The sequence below is a fragment of the Aquarana catesbeiana genome, linkage group LG10 (assembly GCF_042186555.1).
Source record: "Aquarana catesbeiana isolate 2022-GZ linkage group LG10, ASM4218655v1, whole genome shotgun sequence".
NCBI classification, from domain to species: Eukaryota; Metazoa; Chordata; class Amphibia; order Anura; family Ranidae; genus Aquarana; species Aquarana catesbeiana.
In genome coordinates this window covers 10,338,798-10,361,702 of record NC_133333.1, presented here as the reverse complement: position 1 = coordinate 10,361,702, position 22,905 = coordinate 10,338,798, and the positions used below count along the sequence as shown (strand labels likewise).

Below are 22,905 nucleotides of genomic sequence, written 5' to 3'. Positions count from 1 at the left end.
GTTTACCTCCCACAAAAAGGGAAATTGCACCTCCAAATATCAGTGATGGAAAATAGGGAGACCTTGTGTCTCTCAAATTTTTAGTCTCAGACACATTATTCTAACAATACTCTAATGTCATATATGGTGTCTTCATGACATCTTCCTCTTCATGATCTGGAAAGTGCGTAAGTGTGCTAAACATCTAAAATATGTTTTTGGCAAGTTGCAGGTATTTACCAAAAATGTTAACAGACAAGTTTGGCCTGGAGTCAGGTTGGGTGACCCACATTCAGAGGCACAGTTAAGTCAAAATTGAAAAACCTTGAAATGCAGACAGAAAAGTAAGACTACCACCAGGGCTTCAGTTTTTCCAACAAGGCATTCTATTGTGAGTCATCCTCATTGGGGCATTCATAAAGAAACTTTCAGTGGTATGAAACGGCCATGCACTTACTGAAGCCATATTACATTTTTGTATCTGTGTAGATTCCCATTTCTCTAGATCATGGTATATCTAGTAATAGTTGGTCACACTGAGGTGGACTTGTTCTGTAATGTTGGAGATGTTTTGTAGCTCCTCCAAACTGCCGTCTTCGGTTCTAAGGAGTATTAGGAACATACCCCAGAATTTCTATCCACATAGGTAGCATAGACACCTTCATGGAGTCACCGTGGAACATGTTCGGACATATTTTGATTGTCCAAGTCCAGGATGGGAGGTGTAAAAATTGTGGAACTACCCTGTTCTAATTCCATAATGAACTCAGGAAGTCTGCATTGGTGTTAATCCTACTTACATGGCTGAAGATGTGAATTTTTGTTGGGGTTGAGATGTTAAAATGTCAATACATCATGTTTTTTTTTGTGTTTTTTTAGTCCCACCTATAGATGTGAAAATTATCAATGAGCCCAAGGCATATAAACGGGGCAGTAACATCACTCTGGAGTGCCGAAGTGGCAGCAGCAACCCCGAGTCCACCATAACATGGGTGAAGCAAGGAGTCATGTGAGTTACACCGATCTCCTTTTCAGAAAACTATAGGGGGGGTGTTTTATACACATGCCCCATTTTGCCAATGCTGCGAATCACGCCACCCACCACACATTAACCAAACCTCTGTCTGCAGTTTGAAGGGCAAGGATCAGGGGGTGAAAAATGCAGAATTTGGTGGAAAGTCGACCTCCAGCAAAGTCACGCTGAGCTTGTCCTCGGCGGACAATGGAAAACGAGTGGCCTGTGAGGCTTACAGCAATGTCTTGAAGGAAGGCGTCAATACTTTCTACAAGCTTAATGTCCTCTGTAAGTTCTGTTCTGCTTTGTATGTCTCAGACTATTAAAAATGTGAATATTAATTAAGAACATGCCAGCTGTGAAGATGAGGAGCGATAGCCCAACTGCCGCACACCTCACCCAGCCCATGTTAGCAGGTAAAAGCAGCCTCAGCTTGATCAATCCAGGCCATGCTCCTACGCGTTTCGTCATGGAATGAAAAACTTTGGAGCGTGGTCTGTATTAATGGAGCTCAGGCTGCTTTTACCTGCTAACAATACAGGCCAGACAAGGTGTGCAACATTCAGGAAATCTCTCCTCATCTGCACAGCATGCTTACCTGCCAAGTGTAATCCTGTTGTGTCACATTTCTTGTTTAGACGCCTCCTTCTTCACAGTCAAAGCAATACAGCTTGGTCAGGTCTGTGATTGGACAGTAAAGAAGCAGTAGCTCATCAATGAGGTCACCTCTGCATTCTCTCATCCAATCAGCAAACTACATTTGTTAGATTCACTCTGTGAAGCAGTAGAGGCTGATTGGCTCACAGGGAGGCCCCTCCCTCTCAGGGGAGCTAATATTCAAACAGATTCAGGCAGCTATTCCAGCTGTTTTTAATAATTGCATTGAAAGTATAACTTTCTTTTTTTTACTTTTGGATGGAATGGAGAGGGATTATACCCCCTGTCAGGTTTTTTTTATTGCCGTCGGTTAACCTGTTAGGGAGATTCACCCCCCCATTTGTCCTGGTGACTGTTGTCACCGAAAGTGAAAGAAAATCCAAAAATTTAGGTTGTCGCGAGAACAGGAATAGAGGGGAAATATTCAAGTGGGGACACTGGGTCTCAGGACAGGGATTCCGTCATTTTGGAGGGATTTCCTCTCACTTCCTGCTGTGGCTGTGGGACTGGAAGTGAAGGCAAATCTCCCCAATAAGGACACAAGTTCTGGGAACAATCAGAGATTGCTTCACTTTGAAGCTATTTCCTCTCACTTCCTATTGTGGCTGTGGGACAGGAAGTGAATGGAAATCTCCTCAATGAAACAGGTTGGGTTATTCCAAACTTGACAGGGGTTATAACAAACTTCCTGTCCCTGGGTGGCTACACTCACTCCTCCACTGTATCTATGGAGGGAGTCCCTCAGGCTGCTCTCCTGGTATGGACTACGAACATGTCCGTATCTCTCCATCTCCATCAAAGGAGGGGCAGGGAAATTGGTATGTACAGCTAGATAGCCAGAAAGGGAGATATTCTGTGCAGCTCACAGAAGTAAAAAGGACACTGCGTTCCTGGCAGGATCAACAGGAGTTTTCTGTATTTACTGAAAATGTTCTTAGCCTAAAAAAAGGAAACCAAATGCAGCCACCACATCTAAGGATTGTAAGCTGCAAAATATGGTTTTCCTCTGCTGAGCAGTGTGGAGGAATATGTGACTTCTATTGTTCTCGTTGTTCCAGTTCCTCCAGAGTTCACTGATGATCAGCCGAAGGTTGTCCAGGCTGTGGAGCACGGCGCGGCTCTAATCCCCGTCCTTATCAAGGCCAACCCAGCAGAGGTCACCTACACCTGGACACGCCGGGGGGAGACGCTCAACAGAGGTAAGGCACCCAGGGGTACTCACATCCATGGATTGCAGAATCTTCTATAAACTTCACCGACTATGAGAACCCCGAAGATCAACCCTTCCTGAGATGCCGCAACCAAAATAACGACCAATCTTCTTTCTTTCTTTCTTTCTTTCATTCTTTCTTTCTTTCTTTCTTTCTTTCTTTCTTTCTTTCTTTCTTTCTTTCTTTCTTTCCTTCTTTCTTTCTTTCTTTCTTTCTTCTATCTGTCTATCTATCTATCTATTGGGTCAGTGGAGATGCAGTTCTCTCACTAAGAATCTAGATCTAATCAATCTTTCTTTCTTTTTCTTTCTTTCTTTCTTTCTTTCTTTCTTTCTTTCTTTCTTTCTTTCTTTCTTTCTTTCTTTCTTTCTTTCTTTCTTTCTTTCTTTCTTTCTTTCTTTCTTTCTTTCTTTCTTTCTTTCCATGGAGATGTAGTTGTCTCACTAAGAATCTACATCTAATCAATCTTTCCTCTTCATATCTATCTATCTATCTATCTATCTATCTATCTATCTATCTATCTATCTATCTATCTATCTATCTATCTATCTATCTATCTATCTATCTATCTTCCTTTCCTTCTTCTATCTTTCTTTCTTTCCTCTGCATATCTATCTATAATTTCTTTCTTTCTCACGTATATCTTTCCGTCTGTCTGTCTGTCTGTCTTCTATTTTTTCCTCTGCATAGCTATCTAAAATCTCTTTCTTTTTATTTCTTCTATTTATCTATCAATCCATTTCTTTCTTTCTTTCTTTCTTTCTTTCTTTCTTTCTTTCTTTCTTTCTTTCTTTCTTTCTTTCTTTCTTTCTTTCTTTCTTTCTTTCTTTCTTTCTTTCTTTCTTTCTTTCTTTCTTTCTTTCTTTCCATGGAGATGTAGTTGTCTCACTAAGAATCTACATCTAATCAATCTTTCCTCTGCATATCTATCTATCTATCTATCTATCTATCTATCTATCTATCTATCTATCTATCTATCTATCTATCTATCTATCTATCTATCTATCTTCCTTTCCTTCTTCTATCTATCTTTCTTTCTTTCATCTGCATATCTATCTATAATTTCTTTCTTTCTTTCTTTCTTTCTTTCTTTCTTTCTTTCTTTCTTTCTTTCTTTCTTTCTTTCTTTCTTTCTTTCTTTCTTTCTTTCCATGGAGATGTAGTTGTCTCACTAAGAATCTACATCATTCCTTTCCTTCTTCTATTTATCTTTCTTTCTTCTGCATATCTATCTATAATTTCTTTCTTTCTCAGGTATATCTTTCCGTCTGTCTGTCTGTCTGTTCTATTTTTTCCTCTGCATATCTATCTAAATTCCTTTTCTTTCTTTCTTTCTTTCTTTCTTTCTTTCTTTCTTTCTTTCTTTCTTTCTTTCTTTCTTTCTTTCTTTCTTTCTTTCTTTCTTTCTTTCTTTCTTTCTTTCTTTTTCACCAAAGACATACATAAACACAAGTATGGATGCACACATCAGTCTGAATGGCTCCTGCAATATATATTTATATATGTGAAACCAAGTTGAATACAAAAAATATTTTCTATACACGGCGGATATCCTGCTGACCCGTTCCATTGAAGGGTAGCGCGGTCCTGCCAGGAGCCAGGAGGAGGGCTGACAGTGTACAATAGCTCAGGCAATAGACGGCTGACACCCGCCTGGCCGGCATGAGCTCAGTCTGTAATATCCTGAAGAGGAAAATGATCCGGATAACATTTTCCTGGAATCTCCTATTAAAATTATTTCATGGTGTTCCTTGTTGTTACAGTGAGCTACAGGAGCGCCGGCACAGAAAGTAATGAGTTGCGGGCCCGGCGGGGGCGCCCAAAGTTTGCACAACAGCGAGTAAACAGTTACCTCGCTTTTTGTGTTAAAGTACATAGACTGTTCCATTATTCCTTGTGAATTAAACAAGAGCAGCTCCATTCTTCTACCATGCATTATTTACACGTTCTGAAAACCCTCTTTGTAATACAATCTTATTGCAATGTATAGCCTGGAGGTATTTTTGCTAATGGAGATGAATGAAATGAGCTGATCGCAGTCTGCAGAGAGCGACGGTGACACCTTGAGGATAAAGGGAAGTATTACATGCTATTAAATACAGTGGAAAGAATACACTCAGTCCTCGTATATAGAATACAATGCAGGTCATTTATATGTAACTGACCAATGGACATTGGACGCATATTACCTTCATGTAAAATAACAGATAAATGTGCTTTTAAAAGATCCTTTATCTATATTAATTACAAAATATATTTATACTTTGCAATTGCAATAGATAGATAGATAGATGGATAGATAAGTTTGTACAGAATGGTGGAAGATGTTGGTACTATACAATAAATAATAATAATTTCTCTCTTATAGAGGGAGCTTACAGACATCACCTGCGCGGAGCCGGCGCTCTGGAAATTTGGAATGTGAGCCGCGCTGATTCTGGGGACTACTCTGTGACCTGTGAGAACACAGAGGGCAAAAACAGCACAGTGGTGACCCTAGACGTACATTGTAAGGACCTACCTACTATATGGAGAGCAATGATCCAATAATACTGTGTGTGATCCATTAATACTGTGTGTGATCCATTAATACTATGTGTGATCCAATAATACTATGTGTGATCCATTATTACTATGTGTGACCCATTATTACTATGTGTGATCCATTATTACTATGTGTGATCCATTATTACTATGTGTGATCCATTATTACTATGTGTGACCCATTATTACTATGTGTGACCCAATATTACTATGTGTGACCCATTATTACTATGTGTGACCCATTATTACTATGTGTGACCCATTATTACTATGTGTGATCCATTATTACTATGTGTGACCCATTATTACTATGTGTGATCCATTATTACTATGTGTGACCCATTAATACTATGTGTGATCCATTATTACTATGTGTGATCCATTATTACTATGTGTGACCCAATATTACTATGTGTGACCCATTATTACTATGTGTGACCCATTATTACTATGTGTGACCCATTAATACTATGTGTGATCCATTATTACTATGTGTGACCCATTATTACTATGTGTGACCCATTATTACTATGTGTGACCCATTAATACTATGTGTGATCCATTATTACTATGTGTGACCCATTATTACTATGTGTGACCCATTATTACTATGTGTGATCCATTATTACTATGTGTGACCCATTATTACTATGTGTGATCCATTATTACTATGTGTGACCCATTATTACTATGTGTGATCCATTATTACTATGTGTGACCCATTATTACTATGTGTGATCCATTATTACTATGTGTGACCCATTAATACTATGTGTGATCCATTATTACTATGTGTGATCCATTATTACTATGTGTGACCCAATATTACTATGTGTGACCCATTAATACTATGTGTGACCCATTAATACTATGTGTGACCCATTATTACTATGTGTGATCCATTATTACTATGTGTGATCCAAAAATTCTATATGTGATCCATTATTACTATGTGTGATCCATTAATACTATATGTGATCCATTAATACTATATGTGATCCATTATTACTATGTGTGATCCATTATTACTATGTGTGATCCATTATTACTATGTCTGATCCATTATTACTATGTCTGATCTATTATTACTATGCGTGACCCATTATTACTATGCGTGACCCATTATTACTATGTGTGACCCATTATTACTATGTATGACCCATTAATACTATGTGTGATCCATTATTACTATGTGTGATCCAAAAATTCTATATGTGATCCATTATTACTATGTGTGATCCATTAATACTATATGTGATCCATTATTACTATATGTGATCCATTATTACTATGTCTGATCCATTATTACTATGTCTGATCTATTATTACTATGCGTGACCCATTATTACTATGTGTGACCCATTATTACTATGTATGACCCATTAATACTATGTGTCATTAATACTATGTGTGACCCATTAATATTATGTGTGATCCAATAATACTATGTGTGATCCATTAATACTATGTGTGACCCATTATTACTATGTGTGACCCATTAATACTATGGGGGTTATTTATTAAAGGCAAATCCACTTTGCACTACAAGTGCAAACTACAAGTGCAAAGTGCACTTGAAATTGCACTGAAAGTGCACTTGGAAGTAAAGTCGCTGTAGATCCGAGGGGGACATGCAAGGAAAATAAAAAACAGCATTTTAGCTTGCACATGATTGGATGATAAAATCAGCAGAGCTTCCCCCCCATTTCAGATATACCCCTCAGATTTAAAGCGACTGCACTTCCAAGTGCACTTTCAGTGCAATTTCAAGTGTACTTTGCATTTGTAGTTTGCACTTGTAGTTCAAAGTGGATTTGCCTTTTGTAAATAACCCCCTATGTGTGATCCAATAATACTATATGTGATCCATTATTACTATGTGTGACCCATTAATACTATGTGTGCCCCAGTAATACTATGTGTGATCCATTAATACTATGTGTGATCTACTATTACTATGTGTGACCCATTATTACTATATGTGACCCATTATTACTATGTGTGATCTATTGATATATGTGTATCTTTGTTGAATCTTCCAGGGAGTCATATATATCAGGGATCTTCTCTTGTTCTTCATGTTTTAAAGAGGTTTCTCCACCTTAAAATGTTATTTTACGTGAAGGCCAGAGACATTCCCTGGTGCCTTCTCCATCTTTTGGGTGGCCTGACCGGTGCTACAACTAGTGTGGGGGAAACATCTCTCCAGTGGAAGTCCACCACCTCCTAAAAAACAAGGGTTAAATCTTCCATTTTAGCTCCTCCATCCCTCAATGCCCTTCAAAAAAAAATCTCTACTGTAAGATTTTTTCTAAGGACTTGGGTTCTGTAGGGCCGGATGGTGATATGTTACCATGTTTATATTTGTTCGGTTTGACCAAGGATGTTCTCATAAACTGAGAGACAAGGACTTCTCTTCGGGAACGGCAAGAGCTATCTTGGCTGCCCACTCAGGTCGGTGTTGCTTTCAGCAAAAAATTGATCATGTGAAACTACATGTACATTTGTTCTGTATGAATGGGGGGCAAAATCGAATGTTATTAGGCTATTTTCTCTTCAGCTTATATGTTATTTATTCGTAGAGAATATAGGAAAACACCACATTATGGCCACTAGATGGCACTGTGATCATCAGCTCCATCTAGTGGCCTGGTGCGGTATTTTCCTGATTCAATTTATGAAGGAAGATCAACCTTGAGAGAAAATAGCCGAATAACATTCGATTTTGACTTAATTCGCGCAGAACAAATGTACATGCAGTTTCGCAGGACAATAGCGCTTTCATTTTTATTTTTATTTTCAATAAAATCCCCCATAGTGTTTAATTACAGAGAGATCTTCAGTTGCCTCTTGTGGAATAACCTTCTGCCTCCTCCACAGATTCTCCGACTATTCGTAGCCTTGGGGACCCCACAGAGGTGGATTTGGGGGGCCGAGCGGAGATTGTGTGCACAGCTGATGCCAATCCGGCCACAGATGGCATGTTCCAGTGGAGGTGGCTGGTAAGTGACATCTCCCCATCCTTCATTCTATGTAGGCTGCATAGGAGGTGAGAGAGCTTGATGGGCGGGTCTGGGAATCATTGTTCTGCACAAGCTCTGGAGTAGGTGTTCCCAGAACACCAGGTTATAGGCAATACTAAGATGCAAAGTGAAGTTTCTGGCCAAGAGGTGCGCTTTTCCAGGGGCGTATCTACCGCAAGGAAAACAAGGCATTTGCCTTGGGTGGCATTTTACAGGGGGGGCTCGCCGCCACCCTCTAGGCAGAAGGGGCACCAGCGAGGACTGCAGAGAACAGGGGGCGGACTGGGCCGCCAATCTGATGCCCCAAAAAAGGCCGCCGCAGACAGTGCCGCTTTACTAACTGTATTAATACCGGCCGGCTGAGACCCGTAGCTTGCTTCACCTCCACCGCTGGCTCTACTGCCCACTTCCTGCTAGGGCAGAGGCGCCTGGCATCTAGTAACCAGTGATGTCACCAGAGGCGTGTCTAGTGAAAATGGCACCTATAGCAAGCACTGAAACTGCACCCCTGTCAAAACAAAAAAAACAAAAAAACAGCTAACAAAACTACAAGTCAAGCTCTTTAATCAATTAACAAATTATGGATTGGCACTACATAAAGTGCCCAAGTGCCCGATGGGTCAGTCCGCCTCTGCCCAATAAACAGTCTACATTCAGTGAAAGTTCATGGAGTGTACAAAGTCACTGAAATGTGGACTGTTTAATGAGCTTGTTGTACAAATCACTTTATTACACTTTATTTATGATATCTATTCATTTAATCCATATTGAGCACTATATTTGATTGGCTGCTTCTACTTGGCACACACTCACAATCGCACATGATGATGACTTAAAACTTTTAATGTGCGATTGTGTGTGTGTGCCAAGCCCAAGCAGAAGCAAACAACCAATTATATATAGTGCTCAATATGGATTCAATAAATATGTATAGCCATAGATATCATAAATAATGTGTAATAAAGTAATTTGTGCAACAACAGGTACTACTTTTAGGTAGACTGCGGATGCAACTACAGGAGATGACTACAGGTCCCAGCCTGAACCCATGAGATCTAAGGGGTCACATCCCTAAATCTCAGGGGCTCATGCTGGAACTTGTAGTCCTTCAATTTTGGGGAGGGGTCACATCCTTAGAACGCAGGGGTTCATGCTAAGACAAGGACTGCAAGCATGAACCCCTCAGAGCTGAGGACATGACCCCCCAACTAGTGAAGTCCAAGCATAAGGTGGAGCCTAAAGAGGAAGGGGTGGAGTTTACAGATCTTAAACAGAAAGGGGTGGGGCAAATTTAGATGGGGGGGGTCATATCCTTAGATCTCAGGGGTTCATGCTGGGACCCTCCCAAAAGTGAAGGACTGAAAATCCCGACATGAACCATCAGAGCAGAGGATGTGACCCCCCCCCCAACTAGTGAAGGTCTACAAGTCCAAGCATAAGGTGGAGCTTAAAGAGGAAGGGGTGGAGTTTACAAATGAATGGGGTGGATCTTAGACAGGAAAGGGTGGGGCATCTTTAAATGGGGGTGCCTGATTTTAGTCTTGCCTAGGGCAGCACAAAACTAAAATACACCACTGTGCATTTCCTCATTATATCACTATATTGTACAGTTTACCCGGAAATACTTTGAAAGAAAATTAGACAGTTGAGTGCCGTCTGTTACCCATTGACAGGGAGATGAAGAACGGGATCTGTCTGGTCTGGAGCGACAAGTTGACGGTCTCACCGGACGTCTGATTATCAGCGAAGCTAAGAGGTCAGATGCTGGACGTTACGAGTGCGCGGTAGATAACGGGGTGCCACCAGCTGTAAGGGCCGACGCTCGACTGATTGTGCGCTGTAAGTAAATTTTCATTCTATTATAATCTGCATGCTTGTTCTGGGCCAGTCACTCTAAAAGTCAGAGGCAGCCAGGAAACTAGCATTTTCAAAAGGAGGTCAGTGATGGTAACCCCTCATCATTTTCCCATGATAGTGTTCCTTTACAGTCTTGTCCCTCCCCCAGCCTGTGACTGGACAGTGAAGGAAGAAGCAGCATCTCTCTGCCACCCTGCTCTCTCCTCTTATTAACATGTTCCTTGTTAGCACTACAGCACAACTGATTGGCTCCTTGTGCTGCTTCTCCCCCCCCAGTCTGGGCTCTGCTGTACAGGGACTTCAAGAAGCTGATAACAGGTCAAATACAAGTTCTCATACTGCCCGAAATGAATACATTTAATTATATAATAATTAACATAGTACTGCATTCATTTGTATGTTTTTTACATCTGTCTGGAGTTCCACTTTTAATGTCCTTCTTGCAGTTAAGCCAGAGATACAGAAGGGGGTGCACCTGAGCAAGGTGGCTGTACCAGGAGATGGGAAGAGCTCTACTGGCCTTGTCTGCAAAGCTGAGGGTATCCCGACCGTCTCATTCAGCTGGGCAAAAAATGGAGTGACTCTGGATTTCAAGAACCCCAGGTAGCCTTATTGCAATGTGGTATTTTGTTTTGGTTGCTGGTTGAAACTCCAAATTGCCGCTAGGGTTTCCTAGTTTCCTACCTTCACCATGGAACTAAGGTCCATACCTTCACCATGGATTCAAGGTCCATTACTTTACCGTGGATCCAAGGTCCATACCTTTACCATGGATCCAAGGTCCATACCTTCACCGTGGATCCAAAGTCCATACCTTCACCGTGGATCCAAGGTCAATACCTTCACCATGGATCCCAGGTCCATACCTTCACCATGGATCCAAGGTCCATATCTTTGCCATGGATCCAAGGTCCATACCTTCACCTTGGATCCAAGGTCCATACCTTCACCGTGGATCCAAGGTCCATACCTTCACCGTGGATCCAAGGTCCATACCTTCACCATGGATCCAAGGTCCATCCATACCTTCACCATGGATCCAAGGTCCATCCATACCTTCACCGTGGATCCAAGGTCCAGACCTTCACCATGGATCCAAGGTCCATATCTTTGCCATGGATCCAAGGTCCATACCTTCACCATGGATCCCAGGTCCATACCTTCACCATACCTTCAAGTTATGGACCATGGTAAAGGTCCAGACCTTCACCATGGGTCCAAGGTCCATACCTTCACCTTGGATCCAAGGTCCATACCTTCACCATGGATCCAAGGTCCATACCTTTACCGTTGATCCAAGGTCCATACCTTTACCATGGATCCAAGGTCCATACCTTCACCGTGGATCCAAGATCCATTCCTTCACCGTGGATCAAAGGTCCATACCTGCGCCATGGATCCAAGCTCCATACCTTCACTATTGATCCAAGTGGCATACCTTCACCATGGATCCAAGTTCCATACCTTCACCATGGATCTACCTCCTTCAAGAGGAACATACTCTACTGCATATTTTTTTTATCACCAACCTCATTGGCCCAGCACTATCCCTTACCTACCAGACTAAGAAAATAAATGTGTACAGTTGTAATTTCTAGGTACCTGACCATAAAAATAAATAAAATATTGATTTTGGTACGTGTTCTTCAGAGTTACTGAGAATGTTGACCTTTCAATAAGTATCTTCTGATGGTGGGATGCCCTATTTTATGAATGTGACACTGGTGTCTCTCTTAGGTACTCAGTCCAGACGTCCCATGAGCAATGGGTTCACACCAGCACACTGATCATCGCTAACGTCAGCGCGGTTCATGACTACGCCATCTTTACATGCACAGCGACCAACAGCCTCGGATTGGACACCTTCTCCATCCATCTCGTCAGCACTAGTAAGGCCAACTCTTGACCAAATCCCAAACCAGATGATGCAATAACTTGTTCCTCCATATGATGCATGTGTATAATTGCGTATGATTTATTGCTACATATGATTGCTCTCAGAGAGCTTGTAGCTGGTTGGTAGGTCTCTATGAAGAATAAAGGGAATGTATAGGATTTACAATTTGTTTTAAAATCTAGCTCTTCCCTCCTTAGCCTGACTGTCCCTGGCACACCCCTTTCATTCATTGGATCATGGAGTCTCAGCATCATGTGTGGGTATTACCTAGGGTGGGCTGCATGCAAATGCATCCACACCAACTCCTCCAGCCTGACACCCACCTATTGAGGTATCTTGATATTTGTATAACCCCTCCCAGGAGACAGCCCACTGCATGCATCAGAACAGAGGGCTCTTAAAAAAAGTACTGAGACAGTCCGCATTATATTTTTCTTTTCCTGTTCTGTTATCCAGGTCGACCAGACCCTCCATCGGATCTGAAAGTCCTCAGTTTCAAACAAAATTCCGTCACTTTGGGGTGGAGTGCCGGTTTTGATGGTGGACTGGAGCAAAAGTTCAGAGTGAGGCGAGTGATGATTTGTTTTTATCTGCAACGGCATTAACGTAAAAAGAGGGCACCCTTTCCTTATACTGTATTTTATATGATGGAAAATGCCACAGGAGGAGGTGGAGCACCCAGGAGTGGGCAGAAACAGACTAACCTAAGGGATGGACAAGAGCAGAGTCAAGAACGCTGACAGGGAAACAGTACCAGGACAGGTTCATCTAGTGCCCAGGGCAAGGATGTGGAACTGTACCTCCTCCCTCACTGTTAATGCATCCTGTAGAATGGGTTTACTGCCCTCTGTCCATTCTCTGCCCCCTTGCTCTACTGTGCCTAGGGCAGCTTCCCCTCCTGCCCACCCCTTGCTCTGGCCATGCAGGAAAATCTCAATACTGGGGTCCCAAAGAGCTATAAGAAGCCAACAGATGACAACTCACCATATTCCATCTGTAACTGAAATATCACTTTGGGGTGGACTAACCCTTTACTTTACTGACATGCCTTTGTGATATCAAACTATATTAAAGGGCGGAGCTGTCCCTGAACTTTTTCTTACCCAATAGAGAGGTCACAGCACAAATGAACCCTACATGCTTTCATGTGATGGTGCAAAAATGTGTTTTTTTTTTCAGGTACCGGTGGAGCGGAGTTGACAGTTACATGTATGTGGACGTTTTCCCACCCCAGTCCTTGGTGTTCACTATTACAGGCCTAAAGGGCAGCACCACCTATAATTTCTCAGTCAACGCCATTAACGTGTTGGGAGACAGCGACTACGCAGATGGAGATGCCGTCATAACGGTCACCACACAAGGTGGATGGGGGGGTTTACAATACAAAAGTCTTTGCTGCAGCTTTCCTTTCCTAGGACAAATTTCTGTACCGACAGTCTGTCAAATTTTGGCTCTCCAAAATTGGCTTTCTAATTTTGGAAAGCCAAAATTTGATGTTGCAAGTTAGACAACTGAAAAACTGAACATTATCCATTCTCAAAAATAACTGTGTGTTTGACAGGTTCTCTTTACTGACCCTGGGCACATTATTGGAAGGCTGGGTAAGCATACAGCCAAGACCACCTTCTAAGCAGTTCCTCTTAGGAGGGAGACCACCATGTGAGAAACCTGATGATTAGCTAGCTATTGCTGTCATAGACAGCAAGGGGTGACCTCAGGCTAAATGGTAGTCTTTACAGGAAGATGTACCCTGTTGGATCGATACTTGATTTTCGACCTTATGACTTCATAAATAAGGGGGAAATGGGGTGTCTTTATGACTTCATACATTGCCACCCAACATATCATTCTCCTCCTTGGCCACTGGGTCACACCCCCAAGGATGGTACTCTCCATACAGATGATTCGTTGGTTGTCCCAAGTTGTCAAAGCCTTCTTCCCTACAGGCAGATCTGCTTGGAAGGTGTTCTTGTTTTTTTCTTACCCAATCGCTCAGTTAGCCACTTAATGACATGAAACACTGTCACCCACAATATTATCCTCCTCCTTCACCACTGGGTGACACCCCTGAGGTGACATATTCTGCAAGGACTATTGTTTTCAGAAAGGTTTGATGATTAAACTTAGACCTTCAACATACAGAATGAAATGACTGTCAAGTGTAGACAAGATGCCTGTTCAAATTTACAGTTACTGGGGCCTGTGCTATTCTCCTTTCAGATGATTTGTTAGTTGTCCCAAGTTGTCAAAGTCAGTGGCCTCAGGTTAAATGTCGCTCTTCCCTACAGGTAGATCTGCTTGGAAGGTGTTCTTCTATTTTTTTTATTTTTTTTTTACCCAATTGTTCAGTCTTTCACTTAATGACTTAATGACTATATATTGCCACTCACAATTTTATTCTTCTCCTCGATCACTAAGCCACACCCCTGTGGTGACATATTCTGAGAGGACTATTATTTTTAAAAAGTTTTGATGACTAAACTTTGACCTTCAACATACAAAATAGAAACGCTATCAAGTGTAGACAAGATTTCTCACGAAATTAACAATTACTGGGGCCTATGTTATTCTCCTAGACCTAGATGATTCATCAGTTGTCTCAACTGTTTCTGTCATGACCAGTGGGTGAGTGGCTTCAGGTTAAACGGCGCTCTTTTCAGGAAGATCTGCTTGAAAGGTGTTCTTGTTTTTTTTCTTTACCTAACCACTCAGTCTGTTACTTAATGACCTAATACATCACCTCCTACAATTTCCTCTCTGACCACTAGGTCACACCCCTGAGGAGCTGTTTTCTGAAATGACTATTTTTCTAAAAAGGTTTGTCAGTTAGACTTTAATCGACAATATACAGTATAAAGTGAAAAGTTTTTCTGACCAATTTAACAATAAAGAAGGTTTATGTTATTTTCTTTTCAGAGGACCTCCAACTGGAGCCCCCGAAACCAGAGCCAACACCAGCTCCACCACAAGCAGGTGAGGGACCTAGATAGGATCAGCAACCTCATGTGACCCTGGGGTGGAGCATTGACCAGGCTTCATGACTTTTAGGGCCATTGACTTTGAAAATAGAAACTCCTGCCAAACTTTTCTCTTCCATTACCCAGATGCCTTTGCATGGACGCCATATTTGTTTGCTGCAATGGGAGGAGGCGGGGCTCTGATTATCATATCCAATGCAGGTCTTGTCTGCTGTTTGGTGAGGAGACACAGGATGAGAACAAAAGAAGGTAAACCCCTCAACACGGGTGTCAGAAATGCAGCAGGAAACGCACCTCCTGCAATGTGTATCGGATGCGAGAAAGCTGGAAGGGTTACCTCCTGATGGGGATTGAGAGGCACTTGGTCTGGCCGAAGGCCGGGTCCTGAAAGAAGCCAATGGTGTACGTGCCCCTGTGTCACCGTGTCACTGTGAGTAGGGGCACTTTGTGTTTTACTGGCACCTTGGCCACTGCACCACACACACTTTTTTCGCACCTGCCTTTTGGGCTGGGCCTTTTGGCCAGGACCAGAGGAATTTTTATTACTGGCCTCAGGGCCGGCCATTGCACCATAAAAATGGTACCATTGCACTTTCTCCACTTCCATTTTCCCCACTTTTATGTTGTTTGTTTTGTTTGTCACTTTATGTATTTTTTTTGGTTGTTGGTTTTGTACACGTTTTACATTTGATGAGTAGAGTGTAGGTCTTCGGGCCTGCCCTGAAAGTCTTGAGAGGGGGTGGACATGGCCTTCTGGCTTAGTTCGCCCTCTCTTACGGGGTTTCCCTTCAGGGGAGCCCCACCTAGTACTTGGTGTGGTCTGTTTCGGCAGAACTCCCAGAGGAAGGGTCCGTCTGGTTTTGGCTAGATGGACCATGTGAAGTGCCCCAGTCCCTGTCTGGAGCCTAACGCCCCGGGGGATCAGCGCAAAGTTCCCTTGTCTTCGGAGGAGGACCCTGTACACTTTTTGTGTCTCACTTTTTGGTGTGCACTTTTTTTTGCACTGGGTGGAGTTTGGAGTGTGTTCACACACCACAAGCTTTAAATAAATAAATAAATAAATAAATAAATAAAAAATGTGTATCGGATGCATCTGTTTTTTTTTTTTTGTTAACGGTGTTATTGAACAGTTTTCAGATAAACGACTTTTCCATTAAACACTCTTTTTTTTTAATATATTATGGTCTTATTATTTTGTAAAATTAAATGGCCCTAATGCTAACCGTCTTGCCTTGTGTCCTTCACAGGAGATGCTGCAAAGAAAGACGAGAGGTAAGGTCTAGAGTTGTGGCTGAAATCTTTATTTAAGGTATAACAATATGCACCCGATGTGTGTGTGTTCTTGTACAAAGCTCTCTGTGTGAGAGGAATAAACACAGAATGCACAGGTAGCATGAACTTTCCTCCACCCCTTCATATAATACTGGCTGGCTTCTGTGTCACATCACTGAGGCTCCTATTACTAAGACATATCCCCTTCTTCCCTTGTGCTCATTACTATGTATCATTCTTAGCATAGAACCCAAAGAGCATTCCAACACTTGATTGGCTGGCCTTTATGTCACTCACTGGTCAGCACCCCTACTACTGAGTGTCTCATACACCATCCTAAGGAAGTGGCCAGTGTAGCCCCATGAAATGCGTTAATGGAGTTTTTTTATTGTGATTGTGTGACCAATAAATATCAACTTTATGACGATACAGCTTTCTAGTACATCCTTTAATCTTGGACTCTTCTGCTGATATCATTTCCCAAAAATATTTTTGGGGCTTCAAAACCTTTACCCACACTCTATTCGCTGGCCTTGGTGTCACTCACTGGTCAACAATACCCAATAGTGTGTGTCTCATACACCATTCTGAGGAAGTGGCCAATGTAAAACCACGAAACGCATTGACTGTTTTTTTAATGTGATTGGGTGACCAATAAATATCAACTTTATGATGAAGTAGCTTTCTAGTACATTCTTTAAACTTTGGTGCCTCTGCTGACATATTTTGGGGGCTTCAAAATCTCTACCCACACTCTATTGGTTGGTCTCGGTGTCACTCACTGGTCAACAACAGACCCGTTGTTCTGAGTGTCTCATACATCATTTTGAGAAAGTGGCCAGTGTAGCCCTACGAAATGCGTTGACCGTGTTTTTTATTGTGATTGGGTGACCAATAAATATCAACTTTACGAAGAAGCAGCTTTCTAGTACGTTCTTTATACTTGGGCACCTCTGCTAATATAATTTCCCAAAAATATTTTGGGGGCTTCAAAACTTTTACCCACATTCTGTTGGCTGGCCTTGGTGTCACTAACTGGTCAACAATTAATCCCTAGTACTGATCTGTATGCTTCCCCCTTCTCTGTCATGCCTATGTTACACCATATCGTTGCTTACCTATCAAATCACTTTAAGAGACAACCTCCACTGGGAGGAATATGAAGGCTTTCATTGTTGACCTCCTTTTATTGGTTGACTTGATGTCCTACTGATCTAATGGCTCCAATACCTTCTGAGCTTTGGACTAAAGATGCAGATTTAGAGTTCTGATATCACTCGGAACTTATCTGACTTAGTTGATTCAAGTTGACCCAATGAGGTCATTGGGTCAACTTGAGTGTATTGGCCCTCTTATATTTCTCAGAACTCATTTCCATCAATAAAAGTTCCATTGTAACAAATTCTTAATTGTTGTGTAGCAAGCACGTACTGATCCAATGGCTTCAATACCTTCTGAGTTATGGAATAAAGATGAAGATTTGGAGTTCTGATATCTCTCTGACTTATCTGCAGTGACTTAAACATGATTATAGCCATCGGGTCAACTTTATTGTATTGGCCCTCATATATTTCACAGAATTAATTTCCATCAATGAAGGTTCCATTATAATGACTTCTTTATTGTTGTGCAGCACGCCCAAAGGTGCCCTCAATGACTACGCAGATGGAGAACTGATTAACACTCATGCCAAGAAGACCTTACTGATTGACAGCGGCTCTGAAACCGGGTCTAGCGTATACCAGGTAAGATGGACTGTGAGGGGGAGGGGAAGGGGAGTTTATGGAAGAGTTTACTGACCTGGTCTTCATGGTCATTTTCAGGACAGCGCATCAGAGACTGGACTCTACTACTATCCTTCACGGGACTACCAGCCATCCCTCTCCCCTCACTATGAGAGCGCAGAGAGAGGGGATCCCCGGCTCCAAGACTGGACAGGTGAGTAAGATTGCTAACATGGGTTAACACAGAGTTGACTATTTCTTAGAGCAGGGGTCTCCAAACTTTTGAAACAAAGGGCCAGTTTACTGCCCTTCAAAATTTAAGGGGCCAATACTGTAGCCAGTGGGAGTAGAAAATCCCCTGGCATCGGTGGGAGTAAAAATTGCCATAGGCTTGGTGGCCAAGGGAGTAAAAAAAAAAATACATAATTGGTGTGAGTAGGAGGAATAGTGACCCATCGTTGGTGTTAGTGGGCGAATTAGTTCCCCATCTCTGGTGTCATTGGGAGGAATAGTACCACATTGTTGGCTTCTGTGGGAGGTATAGTGCCTCATATCAGTGAAAGTAATAGTGCCCCAAGGGCCAGATAAAGGCAAGCAAAAGGCCACATCCAGTTTTATAGGCCTCTGCCTTAGAGGGATGCTTTAGATATCAATCGAGTTGCAAATTGCAGTTGTAGATATCAATCTATGCCCGTTCATTTTGCAAGAGAAATTTGGAGCGGAAGAGAATATTGTGAGTTTCTGGAAGTGTGGAAGAACCACAATAGCAACCATAGCATCCAACCAGTTTTGCAATGATGTCACATTTGCCTGTCCTGTCGTTGTTCTAGAGGCTGGATATGAGGATTGGTATGGGGACCCTGATGTCCACGAGTATGAGGAGATACAAGGAGTTTACCCCCCATCTTCCAGGTCAAGATGGCCACCTGGAGTTATGGTTAGTCCCTTGAGCTCAAGCAATTAAACAAACCCACATTCATGTAGGTATGACCACTAATTCTGAGTCTCCTTACTTTTTCACCAAAATCCAACAGGCCAGTCAAAGAAGAGAGGCACCATGGGAGGGGTTCCAGGAGCCAACCAGAATCTATGATGAACCTGACATGACATCACCTGCAACGTATGAGACACCCTATGGGGAACAGGGACACTTGGTGTGACCCCAGGAGAGTTATTGAGGGGATTCTAGCCAACTTGTAAGATGTATAGGAAAATCTTAGAAAGATAGGGTATAAATATTGAACAAGCCATAGGAACCGCCCATTACGTGTGCATGCATGATCAATTTGGTGGAAAAGGTAAAAGTCCATACTGGATACAACCCTGGATCTATGAGTCAAACTGGAGCCTCTACAGATAATCCCTGGCCAACCAACCTTCAAGGAGACCTTCATGGAGGAGCTACTCTAACGAGGATACTGATCCAATGGATTCAACGCTTTTTAAATACCGACTTGGAATCAAGATGTTTGTTAGGGATTCTGACTTTACGATGGTGTAAGGGGAATGCTGGTTAAAAAATAAACAGGCATGTTCAGCCAAATCATTCTAATCATTCTATCTGTCAATGTAATGATCTTCCCAAAGAACGGTCACACAGCGGTTGTGTCTTTCAACCACCGTCTCATATCTGTAGCCTTAACTGCCAAAACCACCAATATATAACCAATATATTAGCCCAAATTTTTATAAAAAGTTACTTATCTGACTTTGCAGAAATATGAGATCCCCGTTTCTATGGAGGCTGGAAAAGACTAAGGACTTTATTATACTAGGTGTCCAAAAATGTTCATCTTGTATCTGCATTGTTTTGAGGGAACTAAGCAAATATTTTTTTAGCATTTTCTCTTCGAGAATTTATTGACAGTACCTGTAAATGTTATTTAAATGTGTTATGCCTCTGTTCTCTATTTAATATATAATAAGGTTTTTTTCCCTAATTGTTGTTTGTAATTTGGCCATCAAAGCCACGCCCACTGACTAATGAAAGGAAAGTCCGGACGGCTGCACACCAAACTGAGATCCAAATGCCTTGATTCGCATAAAACCGTGAAGAACATGAGGAGCACTACAAGTTCAAGCACGGGAGGCCTACTGACTAAGTTATTGATTTTGAGAGCAGGAGTTTATTATGAATAAAATGTTTTTTCGCAATGTGTAATAAGAGGATGGCAGATTTGTAAATCTCGGATGACCACGTTGTAATGGGAACCATAGACATCAGGGTCCCAGAACGGTGAGAATAAAGTGTATTGTTGTAGTAAGAAAAACAAAACAAAACAAAAAAACAAAACTTAGAGTTTCTTGTCCTTTGTTCATGTTCCTGATATGTGGCTGCTGTACCTTGTACTTGTATGAGAAAGTCTTTTCTTCTCTTTGTATTGCTTCCTTTATGTGAAATCCCTGGTGCTCCAGCCATTCCCCCTTGCTTTCCTATTAAAAACCTATTAAAAACTGATTACACTAGGGAGTTGAACACACCATGGTCAGTTCTCTAGCTATGTTGGGAACTCAGCCTGCTCTTCTCCAAAGATCAGACTTGTCCTGACACGCCCCCCGCTGCACAGCCATTCGCTGGGAAGCTCAGTGTGCTGCTGCTTCTTCCCCCCCCCCCCCCACCCCCAACTCTTATGCAGTTGCAAACAGAGGAAATGTGATCGCTTATCAGAAAGGGAAAAAAAGGTATTTATAATGTTTTTTTTTAGATTTATACAAAAAATGTTTAGCCTTTTTTTTAATACTTTAAACTGAATACGTTGTTTTACAAGGGGATCGTTTACAATCAATTTGATCTTTGTTACAAAAGTACTGTATGTGTACCATGTGGCAGTCTCAGGGAAAAAAATATATCTATCTATCTCTATCTATCTCTCTATATATATATATCTCTATATATATATATATATATATATATATATATATATATATATATAGATATATATATATATATATATATATATATATATATATATATATATATATATATATATATATATAATTTCTAAATAAAGAAATATATAAATATAATTTGAAAAGAAAAAAATATATATATAATATTATAATAAAAAAATATAAAAATTATATATATATATATATATATATATATATATATATATATATATATATATATATATATATATATATATATATATATAAATATATATATAGTATATTTTTTTATTTACAAATTATATTTATATATTTCTTTATTTATTTTTATTTATTTATAAATTATTATATATATTTATCAATGTACACACACACACGTACAGTGTATATCTATCTATCTATCTATCTATCTATCTATCTATCTATCTATCTATCTATCTATCTATCTATCTATCTATCTATCTATCTATTTATCTATCTACTGTATGTGTACATTTATAAATATATATAAATAAATATATATATTTATATAAATATATATAATAATTTATAAATGTATAAATAAAGAAATATATAAATAAATAATACATATAATTTGTAAAAAAAAAATATACTATATACAGATAGATAGATAGATAGATAGATAGATAGATAGATAGATAGATAGATAGATAGATAGATAGATAGACAGATAGATATCTATCTATTTAGATAGATATATATAGATCTTTGTTGCTATCTTTAAGATATATATATATACTGTTTGTGTGCGTGGACGTATATATATATATATATATATATATATACACTATATGTGTGTGTGTGTACATTCTCCCAATGTTTTATTTCAAAACAATTCAAAACCTACATTTTAATTGCTAAAATTAAAAAAAAAACACACACATCTGAATGAAAATAGTCATTGCAATCCAATTTATTTGTTCTGTTAAAATGCTCAAACGTTTTCTTATTTTTGTTAAATTAGTAGAATCAGTAGTAGAGAGTGCCCTCACATTAACACAACAATAAAACAATAAATAAAACACCCGTACAATAAATTAGCAATTGGAAACAAAGATCAAAGTTTAAATAGACATTTAAATAATTAGAAAAATAGGATTTTCTGTGGCATTGGATGTGCACATGGCGGGTTTGGATGTCTATGTTAGTCTTTCTATTCCCTGATGATAGTGAATAAAGATTAGAAACCCTGTTTCCCCGAAAATAAGACCTAGCGTGATTGTCGGTGATGGCTGTAATATAAGCCCTACCCCCCAAATAAGCCCTAGTTAAAGTCCTTGTAGGTCTTATTTGCAGGGTAGGGCTTATTTTCGGGGAAACAGGGTAGGGCTTATTTGGGGGGTAGGGCTTATATTGCAGCCATTACTGACAATCACGCTAGGTCTTATTTTCGGGGAAACAGGAACAAGAGATCAATATGATGGACGACTGACATATAGGAAAATCATTCATTCTTAAATTTTGCGCCATATTATTGACCGTTCCTTTTCACGTAGGATGGGATCCATTCAGCAAGTGCTGGCCCAATGGAAGACCTTCTTATTGCAGACCAATATGGTCCAAAATACATGAATCGAACTTCATTTCACAGAAATGATAAAGATTGGAGATGGTCTCCTTATTAAAAAGAAGAAAAAAAACATCTCCAATAAATAGGAGGAAAAGTCTCCTTTCAAAAAGGTCCTTTTCCCCTTTATCGTTCTCGCCCCACAAGTCAGGCCTGGTTCAATGGACTTTGGTCTTCTGTCAACGGCATCAGTTTGAGATCCTTCTAAGATCATTGAGAATTCATTAACTGGTGCATTTGACATGCAGTTGACCTCCTTCTGACCTGCCTT

The 22,905-nt window shown here is 40.6% G+C and overlaps 1 protein-coding gene across 1 annotated transcript in view; it reads left to right on the top strand.

The window, feature by feature from the left end:
* NPHS1 (NPHS1 adhesion molecule, nephrin) overlaps positions 1–20,414 on the top strand; it is a 53,023-nt gene extending 32,609 nt beyond the window's left edge. The window contains exons 14-30 of the mRNA XM_073601602.1: positions 859–988; positions 1,110–1,282; positions 2,710–2,850; positions 5,231–5,371; positions 8,287–8,408; positions 10,103–10,268; positions 10,733–10,889; positions 12,024–12,175; positions 12,640–12,751; positions 13,363–13,544; positions 15,100–15,156; positions 15,288–15,410; positions 16,409–16,433; positions 18,067–18,178; positions 18,257–18,371; positions 18,988–19,094; positions 19,192–20,414. Coding sequence (XP_073457703.1) covers positions 859–988; positions 1,110–1,282; positions 2,710–2,850; positions 5,231–5,371; positions 8,287–8,408; positions 10,103–10,268; positions 10,733–10,889; positions 12,024–12,175; positions 12,640–12,751; positions 13,363–13,544; positions 15,100–15,156; positions 15,288–15,410; positions 16,409–16,433; positions 18,067–18,178; positions 18,257–18,371; positions 18,988–19,094; positions 19,192–19,317 — 2,141 coding nt within the window. The 3' untranslated portion in view covers positions 19,318–20,414. The remainder of the gene's footprint in view (positions 1–858; positions 989–1,109; positions 1,283–2,709; positions 2,851–5,230; positions 5,372–8,286; positions 8,409–10,102; positions 10,269–10,732; positions 10,890–12,023; positions 12,176–12,639; positions 12,752–13,362; positions 13,545–15,099; positions 15,157–15,287; positions 15,411–16,408; positions 16,434–18,066; positions 18,179–18,256; positions 18,372–18,987; positions 19,095–19,191) is intronic.
* Positions 20,415–22,905: the final 2,491 nt, after the last annotated feature.